At 52.8% G+C, this 18404-nt stretch overlaps 4 protein-coding genes across 4 annotated transcripts; 3 read left to right on the plus strand and 1 right to left on the minus strand.

Annotated features, from left to right (window-relative positions):
• Positions 1-4269: 4269 nt before the first annotated feature.
• Positions 4270-8283, plus strand: NECHADRAFT_100814 (uncharacterized protein). Its single transcript, XM_003044603.1, has 3 exons — positions 4270-4748; positions 4802-5001; positions 5051-8283. The coding sequence occupies exons 1-3, from the start codon at positions 4545-4547 to the stop codon at positions 8022-8024; spliced, it is 3378 nt and encodes a 1125-aa protein (XP_003044649.1). The 5' UTR covers positions 4270-4544; the 3' UTR covers positions 8025-8283.
• Positions 8284-8572: 289 nt separating this feature from the next.
• On the minus strand, positions 8573-9576 carry NECHADRAFT_94251 (uncharacterized protein; the record flags this gene model as incomplete). Its single annotated transcript, XM_003045001.1, has 2 exons — positions 8573-8906; positions 8960-9576. The coding sequence occupies 2 exons, from the start codon at positions 9574-9576 to the stop codon at positions 8573-8575; spliced, it is 951 nt and encodes a 316-aa protein (XP_003045047.1).
• A 1656-nt stretch (positions 9577-11232) lies between these two features.
• On the plus strand, positions 11233-12633 carry NECHADRAFT_43894 (uncharacterized protein; the record flags this gene model as incomplete). The annotated part of the gene is made up of 4 exons (XM_003044604.1): positions 11233-11297; positions 11350-11530; positions 11580-12156; positions 12206-12633. The coding sequence occupies 4 exons, from the start codon at positions 11233-11235 to the stop codon at positions 12631-12633; spliced, it is 1251 nt and encodes a 416-aa protein (XP_003044650.1).
• A 1035-nt stretch (positions 12634-13668) lies between these two features.
• Positions 13669-16479, plus strand: NECHADRAFT_70017 (uncharacterized protein; the record flags this gene model as incomplete). The annotated part of the gene is made up of 4 exons (XM_003044605.1): positions 13669-14195; positions 14250-14876; positions 14931-15364; positions 15466-16479. 4 exons carry the CDS (start codon positions 13669-13671, stop codon positions 16227-16229), a joined length of 2352 nt encoding a protein of 783 aa, XP_003044651.1. The 3' UTR covers positions 16230-16479.
• Positions 16480-18404: the final 1925 nt, after the last annotated feature.

Below are 18404 nucleotides of genomic sequence, written 5' to 3' on the forward strand. Positions count from 1 at the left end.
TCAACCCTGGGGCCTCGCGGACGTTGTGTTTCTTGGCTTCAACTTGGGCATTGGGCTGAACCTGGCATGCTTGCCTGTGCGTCCAGGGGAAGGAAACAGTGGTCAGGTGATTGAAGCCCGGTCTTGGCGAAAGGAGTCGACATGAGCACGCAGTGCCGTCGGCAATCTAAGATGCAAAGACACGGCTTTGCTTGGCCACTGATCCGATCTGGAGCAGGGATGATGGGATCTGCTCCCGAAAGGCCTCGACCCTCATGTGTTGGTTGTACTGATCTCCTATGTATGTGTTACCGTCTCCCGCAATCGGTGTACGGGCTGGATATCCAGCTTCTGAGCCGTTCATGTCATGTGAGTGGAGACCTATCAGCGGCTCGGGAGATGACCCCGGACGTGTCTGTTGGTTAAAATGACTACAAGTGGGTTCGTGTACAGGCAGTTAATGCAGGAAGAGGAAAAAAAGCAGACATTGGGTATCGATCAAGTGGCTGGGATGCTTGAGGGGGGGAAATGTCGAAATGTGTAAATTGAGAGCGGGGTTCCGATGCAATGCATCCATCGTGGAAGATCCTCGTCGATTCTCGTCTCGCTTGGCGCTTGTTTGGAGGAGGAGACAACAAGAACCAGAGACTGCAGGGAGATGGAACGAATCCCCATGTGCCAAGATTGCTTGCCGTGCTGTCCAACGGCAAAACTTGCACTCTTGACGGAAAATACACCCAAGACTCGTAATAACCACCAGCTCAGAGAAGACAAATGTGTCATCTTGCATCAAGGATTCCTCCTCAACCGGTTTTCTTGGCCCACCTCGAGGTTCGACTTCACCTCAACCAACAGGTCGGCATCCAATGGCGCTGAAGCTTGGCGGACAAGGTCAGCGGGCGCTGGTGTTGTTATTTCTCCACCATCGCTCTGACTAAGAGTTGCTCTTTTGACAATTCGAGCGTGAGTGTGTGTGAAGATCACCACAATAGTATGCCTGGATGCTCGTAACTGTATTAACAGTCCATCGCGGAAGCCGCGAGAAAAAAAACTCTTGACCCAAGGGATAGATACGAGGATGAACGAGTCATTCCACATGCCCTAGTTTCACAGACATGACTGTTCCATGTCTCGATCGCTCTGTAAGCAGTCAAGGTCACGAGGACAAAAATCTTGTCCCCGGACTGCGGCTGGCGGACGTGGGGTCCGGGGTAGCAGCAAGCCACATGTCGATACCACCCAGTGAGACCAGGTGTTACGTGATCGCAGGGATAGTGTTGAGATTAGCAAAGTTCTAGATGGCTTTGCCTGTGGACGAAACTCCGAGATAACCCGAGAACTAGTTGAGGCCCCCTTGCTGGGTTGTTATGGTTAAGTCTTCTCTCTAGGATAAGGTATCTAGAGGCGAGTTTCAGTCGTGTTGTGGCGTAAAAACGTGCTAGAGTTGTAGGGCCAATACGTCCCGTGACTGGGTAAAAGCTTTTCTCCTCAGGCCTCATGCTGCACTGAGAGATGGATACGTGTATCTACTGCATAAAGAAACGGAATGCAAGCTGCCGTGAGTAATCTGCACGCCTGCTCTAGCCTCAACACAAGTTCAAACAATATTGAGCAGTCGTTCGGCCTGTGAGTGAAGAGCACAATGGCTTGCATAATAGCCCCGCCATGTGTCACTGTCCCGGTCCGTGAATGGTCGGGTTCCTCGTCCGAAGCACACCGAGCAGTCACAAACTCCGGAGCCGTGCATAACCTCCGCCTCCGGACGCCGGAGTTCCCTTTGACCTCCCTGCCTCGGCGGCTCTTCTCGCGCTTCAGAGGAGGAAGCCCGCCCCACTTTTCACCTGCGCGCCCAAAGCCAAGCCCACGCTGTTGCCTTTTGGGCGGGACGGGGGCTGAGAGGAAAGTGGGCCCCGCGGCGGAGCACGTGACTCGTACGATTTCGACGCCCCGGTGCTAGCGGAGGTGGGGCAAAGGGGCGGAGGGTGGAGGCCGAAGCGGAGGCGGAGACCCGGAGGATGATTGTTTTTGACAGGGGAGATGAAAGACGGGGTCGGCAAGACCGAGCGGCGATGACGGCAGTGAAATGGAAAATTCAAGAAGCACTGCCCGGTCTATGAACCGGGGAGTAATGATCACGCGGATGAACGGTTGATGATAAGCGACGGGTCCCCTGTGAAAAAGGGTGTGACAAGAAGGTGGAGGGAGAGGAGAGGGAACTTGGTTGGGACGCTGAACATATCATCTCGGGAACTGTTTCAACCAAAGCGAAATACCAGAGAAAAAATTTCATGCCCATATTTTCTTTTCCAAGACGTAACATGAGGGCACCATCTGCCCAGAATTGCCAAGAGGCGCCGGTTCTTGAGGAGGGACTCGAAAGGTCCTCTCCATATGCCTTCGATTCTGTCCTCTTATTGGACAATGGAGGAGAATTGAGAAGTGTGATTGGTTTAGACAGCCGATAAGCTTAGCGCAAGCGTCACACTTGCCCAGAACCTTAAGTGACATAAGCGCAGGATTGGGAGGTCTTGGGGGAGGGGCAGACCGGGGGGCGACAATCCACAAAACGAGCATTACGCCAATGAAGGAGCATGAAAAGCACATGGCCAAGCCGCCTCTAGACTCATTCCAGAAACGAGCAGCTCTGCCAAGGGAACTTCAAGTCGTTTGTTCGTGTTTCTACCACTTCAGAACCCCTCCATCTTCTCTGGACCCCACGTAGAATAGACGCAGAAGATGCTGAAGGAGGAAACGATCAGGATATCCTGCTGCTGCTCTTGGGTTATCAATGCATGGGGGAGAATCTGCTCGGCTCTGCATATCTTCAGAGTACGCACTTTCGGTTGGATAGGCGTCATTCTGCAAGCGCCAAGAGCCGCCAAGGTGGCTTTCGCCATACAGACGTTCTTGCGACGACCGCCAAGAGCACGCGCGGCTGGGCGCCAAGGCGTGTCGAACCAGCTGAACCTTGGTTCGTTTAGGCTTTCGGTGAGATGGCGGATTGTTGAGAACTAGCTCCTTTAGCCTGTATGCCGCGCGAGCATGTGCATCCTGGCAGCCCAAGTCTTGGATAGTCGTGAGATGCCGGCTGGGCATGAGAAACCGAGATAGCAGCTGCTACCGTCTCAGATGTTGGACCTGCGTGGAGAGATTGGAGATGAGGGGGAGCTATGGCCATTCCATCCAGGGCCTCGGTGTTGCCCGTCCGCATCGGAGATGTCAAGTCGAAAAACTGGTCATGAGGGAGGCTCATCGTCAGCTGGTCCATGAGATCGGACCGGGTTTCCAATTCGATCAAAGGCAGACATCAACCGACAACGATGACGATATCTACCGTTGCAACGCAACTGCCAGCAGCCCATGAACCCTGAGAACGGCAAGGGGAATGCCGATATTCGCAATGGGCCAAGCTTGACGAACGATGCTTGGAGAAGGATCCGTGCCGCCGCAAGCACCCCATGCTCCAACCCGTGATGCACACCAATGACCTCACAGGTTGATCGGTAGTGTCTCTTGTCGTGTTTTTCTGTGTTGCCCCCCTTGCCCTCAACCTTGTGGTCTGCCCTTTGACTTGGGTGCCATGTTTGCCTAACCCGCCAAGATGCCAAGATGCCAAGATCTCCACCGCGCACACCACCACGGACGTTCGAGATACCCTCTTACCGGTCGCGGACGCTCTCTGTCGGGGTACGTACCTTTGCTTGAAGGTAACGCCACCCGGATGGAGGAAAGGGCCGAAGGGAGGGGAGATTGTGACGAGTCTGAAGTGAAGGCTGCCGATAAGTGCGAGCATCAGGCATCAATTGACATGATTGCCGGCTTGATTGTCGTTGCGGGAGATGCTGCGATATGTCAAACGGAAGGCCGCAGGTAATACAAGCAAGCAAAAGCGTAAAAGACGGTTGGTCGTGTTCTCCCTTCGACGTCACGGATTTGCCGACGCCCTCAGCCCCGAACCCCGGAGACGACCGACCGTTTTGATACCACCACACCTCCTCAAACGGAGGCCACACCTGGCACCTGCATCCTGGTAGGGCGATTATCTTGGCCGGTGGCGGCTCTAACCTGTACTCGCGTTCGGATGTGGGGTCCCGCCAAGACCTCCGGGCCTGGCAACGACTCGCAGAGTCCCGGTCCCCAGGTCCGCTCCGAGGAGCTTGGTGCTCATCAAGCGTCTTTGATCGATTCAAGGAACCATGGAGTCTCGGACACGGAGGGAGGGTCGCAAAGTATATATGACCCCTCCCCCGCACCTTTGGCAACGTTCTTTTCTCTGTCAACTTCAAGTCAAAAGTACCTACTTTCTCGGTCGTACTTTCCTCAATCTTTGTCTTGGAAAGTCAGTCTATCGCTCTTTCCTTTGCCGAGACTCTATACATTACATCTTTCTCCACGTGCATGACGTCGGAGTAGGTACCTTATCTGTACCTCTACAACCTTCAAGCCTCAACACCTCAGCATATTTGTCGCGATAACCCCCCGAGCCTAAGTATAAGACACCAAGGTTTCCCCTCCTTCCTTTCCAACGTCCCTCTGGTCCTGGTAACCCTTCCGAACCTGTGACCATGGCGGCGGAATATCCCAAGCATCCGTTCCTCCTCTCCGTTGAGGAGACGGCACAGGCCCTTGGCACCAGCATTGACAAGGGCCTTACCAGCCAACAGGTCGCCGAGGCTCAGCAAAAGTACCCGCTGAATGAGCTCGATGTCGGCGGCACAATCCCTTGGTACAGCATTCTGACCAAGCAATTGCTCAATGCTATGATTATTGTACGTCTTTCGCTTTCGCTTCAATCATATGGCGATACTAATGGATCCAATAGGTCCTTGCATTTGCCATGGCTCTGAGCTTTGGTATCAAAGATTACATCGAAGGTGGTGTGCTTGTCTTTGTTATTGTTCTCAACGTTACCATTGGTTTCTGGCAAGAGTACCGCGCTGAGAAGCGAATGGATGCTCTCCGAGCTCTCTCTTCTCCCAGTGCCATGGTTCTCCGTGACGGAAAGACACAGGTCATCTCCAAGTAAGTTTCTTGCAGTTTTCGCGAAGCTCAAAATGCTAACATTTTCAAGCCCCGAGGTCGTTCCCGGCGATATCGTTCTCCTCAAGATGGGTGACACCGTCCCCGCCGATCTCCGACTATTCGAAGCCATGAACCTTGCCTGCGAGGAAGGTCAGCTTACCGGCGAATCCATCCCCGTCGAAAAGATCACCGATAACAACATTACTGCTCCTGGAACGGAGAAGCTTGTTCAGTCTGAGGAGGAGATTGGCATTGGTGACCGTGTCAACATGGCCTACGCTACTACTATTGTCCGAAAGGGCCGTGGCCGTGGCATTGTCACTGCTACTGGTATGGTCACTGAAGTCGGTAAGATCGCGGCCTCTACCTCCAAGAAGCAGCGCAAGGCAGGTCGTTCCATGAACTGGCGCAAGTATGGTAAGCGACAGCCTGTCGTTGGTCTTTCCAAGCGTATCTACGATGTCGTTGGCAAGTTCCTGGGTCTTACCGAGGGTACACCTCTCCAGAGGAAGCTCTCCGCCCTCGCCTATGTACTCTTTGGCTGTGCCGTCATCTTGGCCATTATCGTGTTTGCTGTCAACAAGTTTAACATGCAGAATGAGGTGATTATCTATGCGACTTCGCTGGGTATTGCTATCATTCCCGAGTCGCTTGTTGCTGTCTTGACCATCACCATGGTTGTTGCCGTTACTGTCATGCGAAAGGCCAACGTCGTTGTCCGTGATCTTTCCGCTCTTGAAGCCCTCGGAGGAGTCACCAACATTTGCTCCGATAAGACTGGCACCTTGACAGAGGGAGCTATGATTGTCCGCAAGGTCTGGATCCCCTCGTCTCACATCTACACTGTCCGGGAGTCTCAGAGCCCCAACGATCCCACGAAGGGCAAGGTCACCTACTCCAAGCAGGATGAGTCCGAGCCTGAGGAGAAGGAGGCTCCCCGTGATTACGACCGCGAGCGAAGTGCTGCTGTCCTCAAGTTTGATATCCCCGACGATAAGGACAAGGCTACCAAGCTCGCCGAGGCCGCTAGCCCTGAGGTGGATTGCGAGATGACGGATGAGCTCCAAGCTTTCCTGCTATCTGCTGCTCTTTGCAACCTGGCCACTGTTCGCTACGACGAGGAAGAGGAGAAGTGGCAGACAACCGGCGAGCCTACCGAGATCGCTCTTCAGGTCTTTTCCCATCGCTTCAATGCTGGTAAGAAGACCCTCGAGGGTCAAGGCTGGAAGCAGACTGCCGAGTTCCCCTTTGACAGCTCCATCAAGCGCATGTCGGTCATCTATGATGTTCCCAACGATGCGACTGGTTCCATCATTGATCCTGAGAAGAGTTTGGTATTCACCAAGGGTGCTGTCGAGCGTGTCCTGGACCTTTGCGATTACGTTGGCACTGGTGATAACCAGCAGCCTGTGACTGAGGAGTTGAAGGAGACTGTTCTCAACCAGATGAACGCCCTTGCATCTCAAGGTCAGCGTGTTCTTGCTATTGCTTACCGTCCCTGGCATGGTCGCTTCACTGCGAAGCAGGCCTCTACCGCTGCTGAAGATGAGAAGCTCCGTGCCGAAGTTGAGCAGGGTCTTACTCTCCTTGGTCTTGCTGGTATCTACGATCCTCCTCGCCGCGAGACAAAGCCTTCGATTGCTGAGTGCTCCAACGCTGGTATCCGCGTTCACATGCTTACTGGTGATCACCCCGAGACTGCCAAGGCCATCGCCAAGGAGGTTGGTATCATTCCCCGAAACCTTGGTATCCTGCCCGATCATGTTGCCCAGTCGATTGTCCAAAAGGCTACCGACTTTGATCGCATGACTGATGAAGAGATCGACGCCCTTGAGGAACTTCCTCTGGTTGTTGCCCGTTGCGCCCCCGACACCAAGACCCGCATGATCGATGCCCTTCGCCGGCGCGGTGCCTTCATGGCCATGACTGGTGACGGCGTCAACGATGCCCCATCTCTATCTCGCGCCGATGTTGGTATTGCCATGGGTTCCGGTTCCGATGTCGCCAAGTCTGCCTCCAAGATTGTGCTCACCGACGACAAGTTCAACTCGATTGTTGCTGCTATTCGCGAGGGTCGCCGCATGTTTGATAACATCCAGAAGTTTGTCCTGCACCTGCTTACTTCCAATGTGGGCGAGGTTATTCTCCTGGTTGCTGGCCTTGGCTTTGTCGACAGCTCTGGTTTCTCTGTCTTCCCTGTCTCGCCTCTGCAGATTATCTGGATCAACATGGCTACTTCCTCGTTCCCTGCCTTCGGACTCGGCCGTGAGGCTGCTGCTCAGGATATCATGCGCAAGCCCCCGCAAGATAAGAAGCGTGGTGTCTTTACCAACCAGATCATCATCGATATGATTGTCTACGGTTGCATCATGGGCGCTTGCACCATGTGCACTTTCTGCATCATCATCTATGGTGCCAATGGCGGCAACTTGGGTAAGGAATGCAACCAGCGGTACTCCGATGAGTGTATCCCTGTCTTCAAGGCTCGTGCCGCTACCTTTGCTGAGCTGACATGGCTCATCCTGATCTCTGCCTGGGAGTTCAAGAGTCTGCGTCGATCCATCTTCCGCCTCAACCCCGATGATGACAGCAAGTTCCCCGTCTTCAAGGATATCTACTCTAACCGATTCCTCTTCTGGTCTGTCATCATTGGCGGTCTATCCGTGTTCCCCGTCGTCTACATCCCCGTCATCAATCATAAGTTCTTCAAGCATACTGGCATCACCTGGGAGTGGGCTCTGGCCGTCGGCTTCACTGTCGTGTTTGTCGCTGGTATCGAGCTCTGGAAGATGGTCAAGAGACACTACCACCTTCTTGAGGATGCTCCCGTTCGTCGTGGTGTCTGGGGCCAGGGTGGTGAGGATGGCAACAAGCTCAGCCGAACCATGTCCCTGTCCAGCTTCAAGACATGGGCATCCTTCTCCCGCAAGGACACTGGCGAGTCTCTGGGCAAGCGAAGCGTTTCGCGAGGTCCTGTCGATCGCCACATCGTGCCTCAAGGCCTGGCGGCCACCGAGGCGTAATCTTTACGAATGTTATGGTTATAATATGAGAGTAATGTGGAGGATTGCATCAAAAGTACGAGAGAAGAGGTGCATCAGCTGGGAAAAGATTTGATGATTGAGGGGGAATGGTGCATCTGTTGATATGTCGGAAGTTGATGACTATTGATATCACTTGTTTTTTGTAGTTATGTTCGATGAGAACCTAGATATCCCCCGCTCCAGCATAGAAGGCTGGTTGCGAATTCACTGCTTCATGATAAGACTCGTTTAATTCTTCAAGGATCCAAAGCCGTGGGAATTGTGAAAGTTTGGGTTAAACATCTGAGTAGTCTTGCTTGGTCAAGCCATACTAATCTATGATTATAGTGAGTTCAGTAGCATCATGGATCTTTGACATGGTGAGTCTCAGTGCATGTAGTCACAGCATCCCCAGTGAGCAGGAGTCACAATGGCTACCTTGAGAGTAAAATTGCAACATAGGTTTAGTTTCAAGTACAGAGGCTTTTATTCTAACAAATGATGGCGATACGTGATATTCAACACCGTAGCACAGCAATAAAACTTCCCTACAATACCATCTTCAACACCATAGCCATTACTAACGCCATAAATCCAATGTGTGGTAAGTTCACTGCTGACGGTGCCGCACTATCCTCTCCTGTCGTATTCAGACCCAGGTACTCTGCGCCAATATCCGTCAGGTCGCCGTCGTTTGTAAGGAGGGCGGCGTTGGGGCCGACGTTGGAGATGCCAGAGCGAAAGGCACCAAAGTAGGTATAACGGCCAATGAAATCGGACTCGTCGAACCATTTGAGCGTTTGCCTGAAGAAGGCGTCGGTAGGACCGGGATCTTGATGGGCGTAGGCGTATTCGGTGACCCAGATCTCAGCATCGGGCCATCTATCGACATACTGTTAGTTGTATCCCGTATAGGGGAAAGTGATGGATCTTACTCGGCGAGGTGTTCCCCGATGTGAGAGGCGAGACCTTCAAAATTATCGTACCAATGGACAGGAAGATAGTCCCAGGTGCAGTTCCCCTTTGTGCCTGCCTTGTTCTTAATCTGAGTGCAGTTCCCGAGGAACTGTTTCAGCCAGGGCATCGAGCTCCAGCCTCCGGTGCACGCAGGCAGACCGAGCTTAATTCCCATCTGACCAAGGGGTTCAAAATTGGCAACCCAGGCCTCAGCGGCGGTCTTTGGGTCAAGATTGCTCCCACCAACATCGTTCGAGGCATCGGGTTCGTTAAAGCCGAGGACGTGGGTAATGTTGGTGCCGCTCTTGATGCGGGCCTGGACACTTTCGAGGAAACTTGTGTCGCTACTGTCGGATCCAACTCCCCACATCATAGGCACGAACTCGAATTGCTCCTGGGGGATGTCCTCGTATACGGGTGACGGATAGTCGGCGTAGTTATAGTACCATGTGATATCGCTTCCATTTTGGATCCAGATCTTGTCGTCCTTGGCTTCATTCCTGTCGGCGGTATAGACAAGACCTCGCTTTCCGTTGGGTGTAGCAGATGCGAATCCAGCCAGGAGTGTCGCTAGGAGTGTCCTTTTTGAGGTCATAATGAATGACTGTGAGGATGAATGAGAGTGCACAATCCGCGTATGAGTAACCACTATTGCCAAAGGCGATACGAGAGTTGACGGCTGAGGCAGGCGGCGAGAATTAGAGAAAGGCCAACCAGGGGTTTAATGTGCTCTTAAGAGCAATCTTTCTTTGGTCTAGATTGGCCCATCTGACTACTTCTAGTTTCTTTGAGGGTAGTTATCTTCGAATTTCTCGTCGCGTTCCAAAGTTGCCGTCTTTGGGATACAGCAAATGTCGGCGGGGCCGTGACTAGTTGCGCCGGAAAAGGGTGTAAATGAACGGAATAGCGATACCACAATGCTACTTGTGAGTGGGAAAAAAACGAGAGAAGAAGAGAAATAGACAGATGAATCTTTTCAGAGAACGGATGGCAGGGTCAAAGAGAGAGGAAGAATGACAAGATGGAGGGCGATGGCCTCAATAAATCGGATCATGGCTCAAAACCCAAAATTTCTTGGGTCTCCCCATTCAGATCTGGCAGATCAAAGAGTTTTACCGGCTGGGGGAAGCTATCCGAGAAAAGGACAGACATGAAAGTCCCTGTCTCACCTGTTGGTCTGATTGATCCGGATGAAGGCATTGTTCATGGAGCTAAGACAGAGGCGTCGTGGACTCAGATTTGTCGGCAGCGCTAAGAGCGCCAAAGAAAGCCTATGCCTTTGGCAGACGACTTTCAGTGGATGGTCCCTGGGATCCAGGGCAAAGCGACACACTACGGCAGGTCCTTAGACTGGATCTCAGCCGTCCATGCATGCCACGCAGGAACCCGCAAGGCTGGAGCTGGTAGAAAACCTGGATTCTGGCTCCTGTCGCAGGCTTTGGGAAGTCCATAAAGCCCATTGCTGCCCTTTGACACACTTGATGTCATTACCATTGTGCATGCGAGCTGAACTTCCTCTGCTTATTGCCATGAGCAAGACCTGGTTTCCGAAAAAGAGGTAACCACAGGAGGACTAATGGAGGGTCGAGACCTTGGCCAGATGGACTGTTTTGGCCACGAAAAGACGCTGTCGATGGATACCTTGCCGTTTAGGTTTGGGTAGAATTCCAGTCCCAGAAATTCGGATAAGGGCAGTCACCCTCCTTGTCATGAGAAGCCAGCATCCCTCTGTAGCGAGACCGGCTCGGCGGCAAAGCTGACGACAAAGACTGGTGGTAGGCTTCAAGGCGCAAAATCGTTGAGCAGAGCTAGAAGGCGCATAATGATGACTGGATGGTGGTGCCGCAGCTTGATCATATCAACGGGCAACGTCTTGGAATGGAGATCTGATAGTCGGAGGCTTGCTCGCCGAGATACCGAGGCACGTCAAATTCGATTATGTCAGCAACCATCCCCCGCAAAAAGCTGACCCCGGAGTTTCGGCGTGCAGACTCCGCATCCCGAGGAACCACGAGAAGCTTTTGCCTCGGCTGGCCCCACAAGAGGTCGCGTCGAGTGCCGCGACAGCTTGCCGTTTGATGGGTGAATAGCGGTTAGAAACTCTCAGACCCCCTCCCCATGATGAACTTGGCCTCGGCATCTTTTTTCTTCATAATTTGAACAAGAAAAAGAACAAGAACAAGAAGGGCCCTGAGCAGTCGCTGTTTTCCCAATCTTTAATCATCCTCATCACTTTCATCTCGTATTCAAAATGGCTGTTGAACGAATTGGCTCCATCATAAAACACCTGGCCCCTGGGTCATCCATTAACAACATGTCGGTGTCCATCCTAACTTTTTAGCTTCAACTGACTGACCTTGCGATGCAGTCAATCCAAGAATCCCGATGATATCGTCATCACCCTCGCTATCCGAACGCCTCTCACCAAGGCCAAGAAGGGTGGCTTCAAGGACACAAGCCTGGAGTATATGCTCTATGCTCTCCTGAAGGAGGTCCGAGAGCTGTCCCATCTGGATCCTGCTCTGGTTGAGGATATCTGCCTCGGAAACGTAAGGCGCATCGCACACTATCGCCGAGTCTATTACTGACAGATTGCAGGTCTCCGATGCCAAAGCTGCCTACAAGGTCCGCGCTTCCGCCCTCGCCGCCGGTTTCCCCAACACGACCGCCGCCTCCTCCGTGAACCGCTTCTGCTCCTCTGGCCTCAAGGCCACAGCCGATATTGCCCACGCCATCACCAATGGCTCCATCTCGATCGGTATCGCCATGGGCGCTGAGCAAATGACGGTCGGTGGCGACGCCCTCGACAAGCCTTTCGACGAGGCTGTCACATCACAGAACCAGGAGGCTGTCGACTGCATGCAGCCCATGGGATGGACGAGCGAGAATGTTAGCAAGGACTTTGGCGTCACCCGTGAGGCCATGGATAAATATGCCGCCGAGAGCTTCCAGAAGGCTGAGGCAGCGCAGAAGGCGGGATGGTTCGATGATGAGATTGTGCCCATCACAACAAAGGTCAAGGGACCCGATGGTGAGGTCAAGGAGGTTACTCTCACCAAGGATGAGGGTATCCGACCGGGCACCACTGCTGAGAGTCTCGGCAAGATTCGCGCGGCGTTCCCTCAATGGGGTGGATGCACTACTGGCGGTAACGCCAGTCAGATCACAGACGGAGGTATGTCTAATTCCAGCCTCAGATTGCCATGTTACTAACTGATAAACAGCTGCCGCTCTGCTACTGATGAAGCGATCTACTGCTGAGCAGCTTGGCCAGCCTATCATGGCCAAGTATGTCGGCTCTACTGTTTCCGGTCTGGCACCTCGCATCATGGGTATTGGACCCAGCATTGCCATTCCCAAGCTGCTATCCCAACACGACATCTCTCTTGAGGACGTTGATGTCGTCGAGATCAACGAGGCTTTCGCTTCAATGGCCGTTTACTGCCAAGATAAGCTTGGCCTCACATCGGACAAGCTGAACCCCCGTGGAGGTGCTATCGCGCTGGGTCACCCACTGGGCGCGACAGGTGCGCGACAGATCGTGACGGGTCTGGCTGAGTTGAGGCGTCAGAAGAAGAAGATGCTCCTGACGAGCATGTGTATTGGTACTGGACAGGGCATGGCGGGCTTGTTCGTTAACGAGCAGGTGTAAGGGAAAAGGAGCATGTTTTATTCTGTGACATTATCAATACTTGGCCACCTAATTTGGACCTCATGAATGCATATATCAAGTTGAACAAAGCCACGAGTCAGGTTTGATCTCATCTCGGTGAGCGAGATTACCGAATCTAGATAAAAGATGCCCCGTTAGATATAGCGGGAGCGAAACAGAAGCCGTTAGGTCACACCGCAACTCTCGCCTATCATTGCACAATCATCCAAGACTGTTGCAGTTGAAGAGACGACGTCCAAATCGACACCATTGGGCTGTTCACCTCGTGTTGAAAGCGTTGATCCTCCACGGCCGATGTCGGGTCCACGGCACCACCTCCAACCTCCACCGTCTCCAAGCAGCAGGGATCGCTGAACAACACGGGCCCAGCCATTCGCCCACATTCGCTGGAACGCCTGCGTTGGAGGAGACACCGCTGGGTGGATCGGGGTCACCCGCGCCCTGATGTCACCGGGATGCATGTGCTACAGCAGGTGGGTAAGTTTTCCTTCAAGGGTTTCCAACGGTTGGGCATGATTGGTCGGTTGGGCTAGACGGGTTGGGATCTCAGATGGTCAAACTGCCTGATGATTACGCAGAAGGCAAAGGCAAAGAAAAAAGAACCTGAACCCTTGGTTTGGAATGGGGTCCTTGGGCAGGTACCTACCTCCTCATCTTAGCGAGCGTGAAATTTTCTTTTTCTTTTCCTTTCTTACTTCTTGTCGCTGGCTTCGCTCTGCTCTGCTCCCCCGTGACTCGTGCGTGATTGTTGACTTTCAACCGTCTCAGGCTCCGGCTCGATGCGTTTCTCCTCATCGTCGGCTGCGTTCTTCCCGTCGTCGTCAAAGTCAAAAGTCGGCCCTTGATCGTTGATGGCTGTCAGCTGAAGCATTGGATCGCAAACAGCCTCAATATCCATCCAGTCCAATTCCCCTGCAGTATTGTGATAACAATTCAGCATAGACGCGTCTGACATTGCCCATACTCCACCCAGCATCTGCTAAAAACATCATCACCCACTCGATATTCGCAATCATGGTGAATCGACCCTCCCACAGTCGCACCAACTCGCACACCGATCACCGTCCTGCCCAGCCAAGTGCCCTCCGCCAGGCCCTCAGTGCCCAGAACAGATCTGACAGCGACAATGGCAGCGGCAGCTCTGCCCCCATGGCTTCGCCTCCCGCCTCGCCTGGCCCAACCTCTGGAGCCCCCATCAGCGAGATCTTTGCGAGCGAGTCGACCCCTCTGATGCAGGGCAACAACACCACATCTACGAACCACCGTCGATCGAGCATCCACCCGGCGCATCCAGGTGTCTGCAGCCATGGCACCTTTAGCCCGCGGCCGTCGAGTCCTGCCATGACCATGCAGAGCACCGACGAGGATGGAAGCGATACTGGGGGTTCGGGTACACACATTCCAGTGCTGGACAGTGCGATCACGACGATCGTGGGGCATGACGATTGGAAACGGTGGTTGAAGAAGAGGATGCGCACCAAGAAGATGGGCCACAGCAGTGTGCTTGCTGAACAGGCTGGATTCGAGGATACGGCATTCATGTCAGTACCTACACATACTGGTGCTTTGTAGCAACCTGCTAACTTGATTCCTAGGTATCTCGCATACTACGTCCCCTGCTTGAACTGGATGCGCCAGTACAAGCTCTCATACCTCCGTGGTGACCTGGTGGCCGCCGTCACCATGGCCTCCTTCTACCTCCCCATGGCCCTCTCCCTCGCCGCGAATCTCGCCCACGTCCCTCCGATCCACGGTCTCTACGCCTTTGTCTTCAACCCCTTCATCTACGCTCTACTGGGGTCTTGCCCACAGATGGTAGTCGGGCCTGAAGCTGCCGGCTCGCTTCTTGTTGGAACCGTGGTGAAGCAGAATGTTGGTTCTGGAGACGACGAGGAGAACGACCTTTTGCATGCGCAGATCTGCGGCATTGTTGCTGGTATGGCGGGCGCAATGGTTCTCATTGCTGGCCTGGGAAGACTTGGATTTCTGGATAGCGTGCTCAGCAAGCCGTTCCTTCGCGGCTTCATCAGCGCCATCGGCTTCGTCATTGCTGTCGACCAGCTGATTCCCGAACTTGGACTCGCCAAGCTGGCCGACGAGGTGGGCGTGAGCCACGGTAGCCCGGTTGAGAAGATCCAGTTCATGGTTCGAAACATTCACGAGTCTCATGGGTTGACCTTTGCCATTGCTGGGATCAGCTTTCTCTTCATCATGATCTGTCGGTAAGTTGTGGCTTGGTGGCTCTGAAACTCGACGTGCCTCTAACCAGGTTTTAGTGAAACAAAGAATCGCCTCCAGCCCAGGTTTCCCGGAGTCGCCTACATCCCCGACCGCTTCTTTGTCGTTGTCGTGTCTGCCATTCTGTGCTGGAAGCTCGACTGGGAGAACAAGGGTGTTGAGATTTTGGGAACTGTCAAGGCCGCCAACGGTAACCTTCTCGCTTTCCAGTGGCCCTTCAAGCTGGAGCACATGCCTCACATCCGAAGTGCCATGTCGACGTCCTTCCTGATTGCTCTCTTGGGCTTCTTCGAGTCTTCTGTTGCTGCCAAGAGTCTGGGTTCCAGCGAGACTATCCAAGGCATTCAGCTCAGCGCTAACCGAGAGCTTATTGCGCTTGGCATCGCAAACATGGTCGGTGGCTGCTTCATGAGCTTGCCGGCGTTTGGTGGATATGGTCGAAGCAAGGTCAACAAGAGCACTGGTGGTAAGAGTCCTGCCAGCTCCATGTTCTTGAGTATCATTTCGCTGTTTTCCATCTTCTTCCTCCTCCCTTACTTTTACTACCTGCCAGTAAGTGCCCTGTTGACGTAGCCAACGCTACGATCCATTGCTACCTAAACAATGCTGACACCTTCCAGAAACCTGTCCTGTCGGCTATGATTTCCGTGGTGGCTTGGTCGCTGATAGAAGAGGCGCCCCATGACATCACGTTCTTCCTGAAGATCCGTGGCTGGACCGAGCTGGGCCTCATGGCTATTATCTTCTTGGCGACCATGTTTTACTCACTGACTCTGGGCATGGCGTTTGGCGTGGGACTGTCGATGTTGATGGTGATCAAGCACAGCACCAGACCGCGAATTCAGATTCTTGGCCGCATCCCTGGCACGAACCGGTTCGAGAATGCTGAGGGAGAACGAAGCAGCCTGGAGTTTGTCGAGGGTTGTCTTATTGTCAAAATCCCTGAGCCTTTGACGTTTGCCAACACTGGCGAGCTCAAGTCTCGTCTTCGTAGACTGGAGCTGTACGGCACGTCAAAGGCGCACCCTGCCCTTCCTCGTCTTCGCAGCCTTGACTCGAACCGCAATGTCATCTTTGACATCCATGGTGTCACCTCGATGGATGGCTCAGGCACCCAGGTCCTCACCGAGATCGTGCGCAACTACCACGATCGAAAGGTCCGCGTCTTCTTCTCGAGGCCTCCCCAGCGCCGAGACCACCCAGTCTGGCATCTGATGGTGAACAGCGGCATCGTGGAGCTAGCAGGCGGCGAGGGACACTTTGTCAACGACGTCGAGGAGGCCTTGAGGTTGACAGAGTATGAAGAGAGCGTGACTGGAGAGTCAAGTCGACGCTAAGACTTTTGGATGACTTGGATCCGATTTTCATGAAAGCAAAGACTCTTTAGATAAAAGGTAGCGGTTTGGTCTTTCTTGATACATGCATACATGGCCCTGGAGCGTTGAGGATGTTGAAGAGCGGAGGAGATACCAAAATCTGAGGGTGTAGCGATGAAGTTGAGGGCTGATAAGGAATAGCATTGGGTAATCGGCGCTATATAAACAATAGGATGCACTCTTTTGCTGAATTTTGAACATGTGGTTGCCGAATTGGTCTCGTGCCTTGTGAAGATGGCCCATGGGAGCCTTGACATGGTCAACGGCTTCCAAACCAGAAGTACGAACAGATAGTATAAAGCCTCCAAGTCAACACACCCCCTCAAACTAGATCAGATGCTTCTAATAGCCCCCATATGATTCGTAGCCTAGTAGATATATCGGGCAGTAACTCAATTGCAACTCTGTTACCCTAAAAAGCCTGACGAAAAGAAATCCATATATTAATAGCAGGAAAAGGGAACTAGAAAGAGGGCTTAGCATGGCATCCCCAAAATGCTACCTGGCTGTAGGAAATGTGTGTCCTACCGTCCAAGATACGACTCAGAAGGTCCTCTCGGTAGGTTCTTTATATGTCCTCGGCAAGCGTCATTGTCATACATCACGGGCTAGAGACTATCCCAAAGTGCCCAACTCAGCAAAGTGGAATACAGCCCAAACCCCCCTACAGAGGTAGCAACCCACCTCAGGTTTCTAAACCACAGTCCCCAATATGTACTGTCGTAGTTTAGTCCCAGAACTCTACTTGATGCACCATAGATAGGGACCTACGTAAGCATGCAGGTTCGGGTCAAGGACATGTGTGTGGTTAAAAATGCAGTGCAAAAAGGCCCCGAGATCCTTGAAACCATCACGTCTAGTCATGTCGAAGACTATGCTGGTGAGTAGCACTGGGTAATTAATCAGCTATTGCAATTGATATCGAGAATGACGATGCCCCCAGATGACTTGGCATAAGAGATGACCCGTCACCATCTTCCACAGGCTAATTATAACCAACCTAATCTGTTCACGCCCAAGAGACGGTAATGTCATGAATTCCAGGAGATGGGGTATCAAGACGGTCACTCGGCACCTTGGGCCTCCCTCCTTGGTTCACTATCCTCCCTCATTGCCTGACCGTCAAGTTCATGCCCATGTCAAGTTTGAAACTAGGCCTTCAACAATATATCTACTTTTCTTAACCCGGAGCTGCACCCCTAAGAGTCCGTCAAGACGTATATACCAGTGATTCCCACAGTCAAGTGTTCCCGCTGCCAATCCACGACGGCATCTGGGCCGTCCTGGCGACAGTCTCCTCTCATCCAATCAGAGCCACGCCCGGTTAGCTCAATCGGTAGAGCGTGAGACTCTTAGAATGCCTCAGTAACAGAAGTTGCTCTGGTCTGAGTACGCGATCTCAAGGTTGCGGGTTCGACCCCCGCATCGGGCTGTTCCTATATAAACGATTGATTACGAGCATTGCATGGCTTCTTTTTGCCCTTGCCTTCTTTTTGAGCTCATGCAAGGGCTCTGCGGTTATCCAGACCTTGCTTTGCAAGTGTGATGCCGGTGGTCTATGTCTTGGTGGTCGACCTGAACACTTCTGAACAGTGAGAACATCTCTCTTGGACAACATATTTAGTAAAACATCTGCATTTTTGTTATAATCACACTCTTGTAGTAGGCTCGTCACCTGATAAGGAACTGGCTCTGCGAATACACATGGAAGCACCTCAGAGAGCGAGTACCCCATGCGCTTGACTTTGGATACCCTAGCTTAGTTCAGTATCAACATATCGATGTCACTCTCGCCATCCACAAGATACATTGCGTATATTTAGCTTCTGACCAGGGGTAAGCAAGTGATGCGTCTTCATTAAAAAGTGGCTCGGCCAAGTCTTCGCCTTGCAATGGGCTGATATTGGCAGTGGCTTCTAAGATCAAGTCCCGACCGAGTACCGAATGGAGCCAGCTTATATCCAAGAAACCAGTGGCCAAGAAGTACTTCCAGAGATGAGCTGGCTTGATGGCGATTGCCTCTTGATCCATGATCCCATCACAACGTTACATCAAGTGCCAAGCCCGATAGTTGGGTACCCAGTACTCGGGACAGGTCCATACAAGGCCAAGCTTCACGACAATGACATTAGTTCA

The sequence above is a fragment of the Fusarium vanettenii genome, assembly GCF_000151355.1.
Source record: "Fusarium vanettenii 77-13-4 chromosome 6 genomic scaffold NECHAsca_20_chr6_4_0, whole genome shotgun sequence".
Classification (NCBI taxonomy): Eukaryota; Fungi; Ascomycota; class Sordariomycetes; order Hypocreales; family Nectriaceae; genus Fusarium; species Fusarium vanettenii.

Coding starts and splice junctions, on each gene's coding strand:
- NECHADRAFT_100814 (XM_003044603.1), top strand. CDS start 4,545: ATGGCGGCGGAATATCCCAAGCATCCGTTCCTCCTCTCCGTTGAGGAG. Junction 4,749..4,801: donor TGCTCAATGCTATGATTATT/GTACGTCTTTCG, acceptor TGGATCCAATAG/GTCCTTGCATTTGCCATGGC. Junction 5,002..5,050: donor AAGACACAGGTCATCTCCAA/GTAAGTTTCTTG, acceptor AACATTTTCAAG/CCCCGAGGTCGTTCCCGGCG.